General features: G+C 59.8%; 2 protein-coding genes across 2 annotated transcripts in view; one reads left to right on the top strand and one right to left on the bottom strand.

Moving 5' to 3' along the window:
* Positions 1-76: 76 nt before the first annotated feature.
* Positions 77-4,749, top strand: MUTYH (mutY DNA glycosylase; the record flags this gene model as incomplete). Its single annotated transcript, XM_031058671.1, has 14 exons — positions 77-232; positions 1,022-1,061; positions 1,345-1,418; positions 1,547-1,588; positions 1,665-1,736; positions 1,853-1,969; positions 2,228-2,325; positions 2,558-2,702; positions 2,788-2,863; positions 2,938-3,123; positions 3,307-3,452; positions 3,654-3,806; positions 3,934-3,984; positions 4,201-4,749. Coding segments are annotated over 14 exons (1,461 nt in total), but the record flags the coding sequence as incomplete, so codon positions are not given.
* The window catches only part of HPDL (4-hydroxyphenylpyruvate dioxygenase like), a 6,609-nt gene continuing 646 nt past the window's right edge, over positions 304-6,266 (bottom strand). The window contains exons 1-2 of the mRNA XM_005423126.2: positions 5,636-6,266; positions 304-399 (exon numbers count right to left, since the gene is read on the bottom strand). The exon at positions 5,636-6,266 is cut by the window's right edge and continues 646 nt beyond it. Of these exons, the coding sequence (XP_005423183.1) occupies positions 5,730-6,266 (537 nt within the window). The 3' untranslated portion in view covers positions 304-399; positions 5,636-5,729. The remainder of the gene's footprint in view (positions 400-5,635) is intronic.

The raw sequence follows: 6,266 nt of genomic DNA, 5'->3' as shown, positions 1-6,266 counted from the left end.
CCGGCGGCGCGGCCCGCCCCCCGCCTCTGCTGCGGTTGAGCCCCGCAGCCCTTCGCCGTCTCCCGCCGTGCGCTGACCTCGCGCCGCTCTCCTGGCAGGGGCCCCGGCTGCAGCGCCCGCTCCGCCGCCCGCCCGGCATCTCTTCAGCGACCCGGCTGAGGTCGAGGCCCTGCGCCGCAATCTGCTCGCCTGGTACGACCGATGCAAGCGGGACCTTCCCTGGAGGGCGCTGGTAAGGGGAGACATCGGGAAGCAGGGGTAGGGAACTACTTACTCTGCCTTAAGGGAGCCGGGCTGTTGTGACCGTGGTGTTTTTCCTTATGTCGTGCATCCCCACCCGCATGGAAGTGCTCCCTGCTGGTCGTGGCTGTGTTGTGGTGGGTGGTCTGGAACCAGTTCCTAGGTATGAAGAGTAAAAGCAGGGCACGCTTCTCAAATGTAACTTTCAAGAGGAGTACTTATCTCTGGCGAGGTTAGTCTGGCTGTGTTTTAATCCTGTTTTGTTCCTGCCTCTATGGTGCCCTGAAGCAGCGAGTGCTGCATGGAGAAGGTTTCCCATGCGTTTGTTTTAAGCCTGCTGGACGTGTTTTTAGAGCTCCTGCCTGTTCTGTGCTCAGGCTGGCAGCAGTGGCTCCAGAGTCACTGTGGTGCTGAGGGTGGGGATCAGCTTTACAGCAACGTCTGAAGGGTGGGAACTGCACAGCCCCTCTTTGGGATTTACGTCTGCCTCCAATTGCTTCCTTTGCAGGCAGGCTCAGGTATGGGATAGCTCTCTGTGGGATTCTGAACCTCATAAGTAACTCTCCATGTGGAATTTCATTAGCAAGAAGGTGCTTTGGCTGTCACAGGATTAACCCAAACTCAGAACTTCTGAGTGCTTGGGGGAAATGTTTTTTTACTTTCAGATTCCATTGCAGTGTTTCAAACACACCATGGATTGTTTTATTTTACATGCAGATCCCCTCTGCAGTGGGGTCCTGTGTCACCTTGTTCCTCATGCTTCATCTTTCTCCCCTTGCAGGCAGCGGCGGAGCCGGATGCCGACCGACGGGGATATGCAGGTGAGGAGCAGGGACTGGCTCTGTGAGGTGTGGCTTTGTGTGCCATCCTTGGAACAAGCTGCCTGAAGTGGCCACAAGAGCCATTGATTCCCCTTGCAAGGCACTGGGGGGTTGGAGAACCCACCTTGGGCCTGGGGGAGCCCCTGTGGGGAAGGTGAGGGGTGGGAGGGTGTCCCATGAGCCAGATGCTGTGCAGGGTTTGTGGCCAGTGCTAATGTGGCCACAGCACGAGGTGTGGGTGGCATTGGTGCCTCTCCTGAGAGCCCTGCCCTGCTCCCTGCAGTGTGGGTGTCCGAGATCATGCTCCAGCAGACACAGGTGGCTACGGTGATCGACTACTACACCCGCTGGATGCAGGTGACTGCTCCTTACACACTCCTGTGCCCACAGGCTGTCCCTTTTGGAGGGGGCAGCCTGCCTGCGGCAGATCCCCAGTGGCAGAACTCTGCTTGTCCCTGACTTGTCCCTTTCCCTCTGTCCCGCAGAAGTGGCCAACGCTGCAGGCTCTGGCACAGGCGTCCCTGGAGGTGAGCATCGCTGGGACTGGGTGCTCTCCCTGGCCTGTGACTCTCCATTAACACCCTGCTGTGTCTCTTGGAGCAGGAGGTGAACGAGCTGTGGGCTGGGCTTGGCTACTACTCCAGAGGGAAGCGTCTGCAGGAAGCAGCAAGAAAGGTGCTGAAGTGGGGGGGAAGGGGCATTTCTAAAGCCCTCTGTGGCTGCTGGGCTGGTGCTGGCTCATGTCTGCCCTGCCTCGTTGGGGGAGGTGCTGCTGGCACAAGGCTGCAGAGGCTGGGATCCCATCTTCCCACGGGCAAAATGGGTTCCTTGCACTCGCCCGGCAGAAGCTGCGGCCGGGCGTGGGCCGGTACACGGCGGGAGCCATCGCGTCCATCTCGTACGGACAGGTGAGAGCTGCTGACAGTGGGCACGTCCCCCTCGCTGCCCAGCCCCGCTCCTGGCCGCTCCTGCTGCTGGGTCTCACAAGCCAAGGGCTCCCCAGGGTTGTGCTTGGCTCTCCCCCCTCTTTGGGATGCATCACAGCCCCCACCCAGCTTGACCTGTGGGTTGGCCTTGTGTGTGTCCCTCTCCATCCTGGGAGCATCCCTGCTCCCTTCTTTGTCCGGAGCACATCCTAGCATGGTAATGGCAGCTCCTGGTGCCAGCCTACAGGAGTTGTGGATGGGAACGTGATCCGGGTCCTGTGCCGCCTGCGATGCATCGGTGCCGACTCCAGCAGCCCGGCCGTCATCGACCGGCTCTGGTAAGGGAATGCTCTGTCTCTGGAGCTAAAGGCAGGATCACCCAGGAGCCCTGGGGAGCTGAGCCTGTGGAGGGAGGCAGGTGTGGAGTAAGTTGGTGCTGCTGGGAGCAGTGGTGAAGGAGCTGTGCTGCTGTGCCTACCTAGGAGCTTCCCCCTGACAGGCAGGAGGCAGGCTAAAGTCCTGGAATGCTCTTCTCAGAGATCCCCATGCCTCTCACTGCCGTTTCTCCAGGGACATGGCCAATGTCCTGGTGGACAGGAGTCGCCCAGGGGATTTTAACCAAGCCTTGATGGAGCTGGGGGCAACTGTGTGTGTGCCCAAGTCCCCACTGTGTGGGGAGTGCCCGGTGAAGCAGCACTGCCAAGCGTGGCGCAGAGTAAGTGTGGCCCCGAGGGTTTGCCGTGCCTGGGACAAGGTGGGCTGGTGGATGAGCCCATCCTCACTTCTGTTTGCCCTTGCAGGTGGAGAAGGAGCTGGCCTTCGCCTCTCAGAAGCTGTTTGGAAAAGCCCCCCCAGTGCCTGATGTTGAGGACTGTGGTAAGCAAGTGGGGAGATCACTGTTGTAGCTCCAGGTCTGAGCCCTGCAGCAACTGTCACACTGGTGTTTGCAGGTGTTGGGGACTGTCCCCTGTGCCCCCCAGCCACAGAGCTGTGGGACAGCAGCCTGGGGGTGACCAACTTCCCCCGGAAAGCAGCGAAGAAGCCGCCGCGGGCGATGCGGACAGCCACGTGTGTGCTGGAGAGGAGGGGCTGCCACGGGGCCCCAGAATACCTCATTGTGCAGAGACCCAGCTCGGGTAATGGGGCTGGGAGGGAGAAGGATGAAGGCACCACACAGCCCCTTCCCACCTGCATGAGGGATAGAGGGAGAGGCTTTGGTTGCTTGGGTAGGAAAAGGAGCCCTTTGGGGCTGTGATGAGGCTCAGTGTCCCTGGATGTGTCCCTTGCTGTCTCACATTTCTGTCATGCCTCCTTCCCAGGTCTCCTGGCTGGACTCTGGGAGTTCCCAAGTGTCCCACTGGCTCAAGATCTGCAGGAGGAGAAGGAGAGGGAGGAGCTGGCTGATCACCTCCAGGCCTGGATGGGGCAGCCCGTGGCAGCAAAAGGCCTGCAGTTTGTTGCAGAGGTGAGCCTGGAGCTGGAGGGATACACTGAGTCCCTGTGCTCAGCCATGGGGATGTAGCACACAGGAGAAAGGTCTCCCTTCCCCACTGTCACCCCTCCCAAGCTCTGCCCCACTGCTCAGGACCCTGGCAGGCTCAGTGCACCTTGCATCCCCCATTGCCTGCCAGCTGCCCGTCTCATGTGTCTTTCCATCCCCTCACAGGTCATCCACATCTTCTCCCACATCCACCAGACTTATGTGGTCTACTCCCTGCACCTAGATGGGGATGTGACCCTGGACCCTGCCTTGTCCCCATCCCGCTGGGTGACAGAGGATGAGTTCCATGCCTCGGCTGTGTCCACAGCCATGAAGAAGGTATGAGGGGCACTTGGGCCTTTCCTCCCTTCCCTCAGTTAACTGGGGAAAACCCCTGGCATCCCCTCAACTTCTCTAGGCTGTCCCAGCTGCTGTTCAGCTCTGGGCTCTCTTGTTCTTCCTTCAGGTGCTGAAAGCTCACGAGAAGCAGCGCAGGAAGGAGAGCAGCCCTGTCAAGGTGAGCAGTGCTCCAGGGTGCCTGGGGCCCCAGTGCTGTGGGACAGCCTCTGGTGTGCTGTGCTGAAGGTGCCCTGGGGTTTGGAATCAGGCCAATGAGCATTCCCAGCCTGTGGCCATCCCCTGACTGGCACTGCCCCTGGGTGTCCCCAGGGGGGATCCCTGGAGCCCGTGGGGGTCCTTGGGGTCTGCTTGAGCCCTGCTGTGTCTCCTGCAGGGCTCCAAGCGGAAGCGGGGGGCCAAGGCACCGGGAGCAGGCAGCCCCTGCCCTGGGACACAGCTCTCCCTCCGAGCCTTTCTTCGGGCACCGACGGCCCCGTGAGGGCACCAACCTTCCTCGTGCGAGAGCCCAGAGCCCCTCGCTGGGTCAGTCCTGGCCGGGGCGTGGCAGTGCTGTCCCTGCCATAGCAATCCCAGGAGATGGCTCTACAATGGTCTCTCACTCTTCCTTTCCCCTGCCTCCCCCGTGGGCATTGTGCCTGGATGTGGCCACTGGTCCTGGTTTAATCCTGGAGCCAGACCTGCCCTCCCTCCTTGGCTGGAGCGCTCCTGGGGCGACTCGGCCCTGTACTGCCACCACTTTGGCACTGTGGACTCGGGGCAGCAGGGCTTTCTCTCCAGCAGTGGGACGGCTGTGGCCACATGGCTCCCACAGCCCTGTCCCCTGCCTGCATCTCATGCCCCAGCCAGTGACTGGGGATGCTGCTGTACCCTCCCTTGTTTTTACTGGACCTGAAAATAAATCTCAAGTGTGTGGGTTTTTTAAGTGACTGTCTCTGTTGCACTGTGCTAAGCTGGGGATGTTGGGCAGCCTGTGATGGAATGTGAAGATAGCCAACAGGATCCTTAGATCTGGGCTGGGGAGAGCAGGGGTTTCTTCATTAATGCACCCAAGAGCCCCTTGGCTGAGCATTAACTGCTGCTGACCCCAAATAAAGCACCCAGAACCCCCCTCCTGCAAGGGCAGATATCACCCCCTAAGGGCTGTGCAGCTCCTGCCTGTGGGCTGAACAGCTGCCCCCAGGGCTTTTTGTAGTGTTTCATCCTCCTTTTATAGTTTTTCATTGGGCTGCTCAGCGTTGTTCATGTTGAGTATGGTGCACCCTTGCAAATGCACAAGGCTGGGGGCTGGCAGGACAGGGGACAGTCCTGGCAGGGTGCTAGGGGCAGTGATCTCAATTGTGAATGATGGAAATGGCCATTTCATCCTCACCTGGCAGCATGTCTTAAAAAGGAGGATTAAAAACCCAAAGCAGTGCCTGTAAGTGAATTCTTTAATCGAGAGGAGGAAGAGGCCACCACTCGCCCCACAGGGCTGGTCATGCTGTGGGTGGTAACTGCCAGTAAGTGGCCGTAATCCAGGGTTTCTGGATTATCCACTCCCCTCACGCAGCCCCTCATCTCTCTGTGTTTGGTAGTGTTTCTGTGCCAGCATGCTCTTGGCCATGCTCCAGGCTCAATAAATTAAGCTGAAACTAAGGCAGGAAGTTCTTTACATGTGGTTGACAAATCACTGGGAACTGTGGGCAGGGGAGAAATCCCACCCATCCTGGGGCATGGTCACACCCCCACTGGACTCAGCCCTGAGCATCTTGCTCCCACACTGGGTTGGCTCTGGATTGATCTGGAGCCATCCCTTGGTCCCTGCCCACCTGCGCCATGCCAGGGATGGGATCTCTATGGTCCTTGCCCCAGGGCTGGACTGGAGAAGCTGGGGAGCTGAGGAAGGAGGACTGCAGCGTTGCACTAGTGCTGCTGGTCCATGTAGAGCTGCACAGCTTTCCACAGTGCCTGGATATTGCCCTCCCCAAAGCCAGGCGCTCCCCGACGGTCAATGAGCTCCAGGAAGAAGGTCTCCTCCGAGAAGATGGGATGGGTGAAGATCTGCATCAAATATTCCCGAGAGGGGCTCTCTGTGGCATCAGTGCCCGGCCGGCCCTTGTCCCCAGGCACTGTGGTGTCCAGGAGGATGCCAAGCTCTGCCAGCATGTGGGGGTCCTGCCCAGCTCCTCGGATCTCCTCTGCTTTGCCCTCCTGGCTGTAATACGTGGCGGGGGGTGTGAAGAACCGTGCCCCCCGCTCCTGCAGAGCCCTGGTCGTGCTGACAATGTCAGTGGTGCAGAGGCCGACGTGCTGGATCCCAGCCCCACCATGCTGCTCCAGGAACGTGTCAACCTGGTTGGTGCAATTCTGGGAGAGGGACTCGGCAAAGACCAGCTTGCAGCCGTGTGCTGGGGTGCCCTGCGCACTCTGCAGTGCGAGGAGCAGCATGCCCACTCCCTG

Source organism: Geospiza fortis, unplaced genomic scaffold, assembly GCF_000277835.1.
Source record: "Geospiza fortis unplaced genomic scaffold, GeoFor_1.0 scaffold333, whole genome shotgun sequence".
NCBI lineage: Eukaryota > Metazoa > Chordata > Aves > Passeriformes > Thraupidae > Geospiza > Geospiza fortis.
Note: the sequence above shows the minus strand (reverse complement) of the source record. Positions and strands in the feature narration are given on the sequence as shown.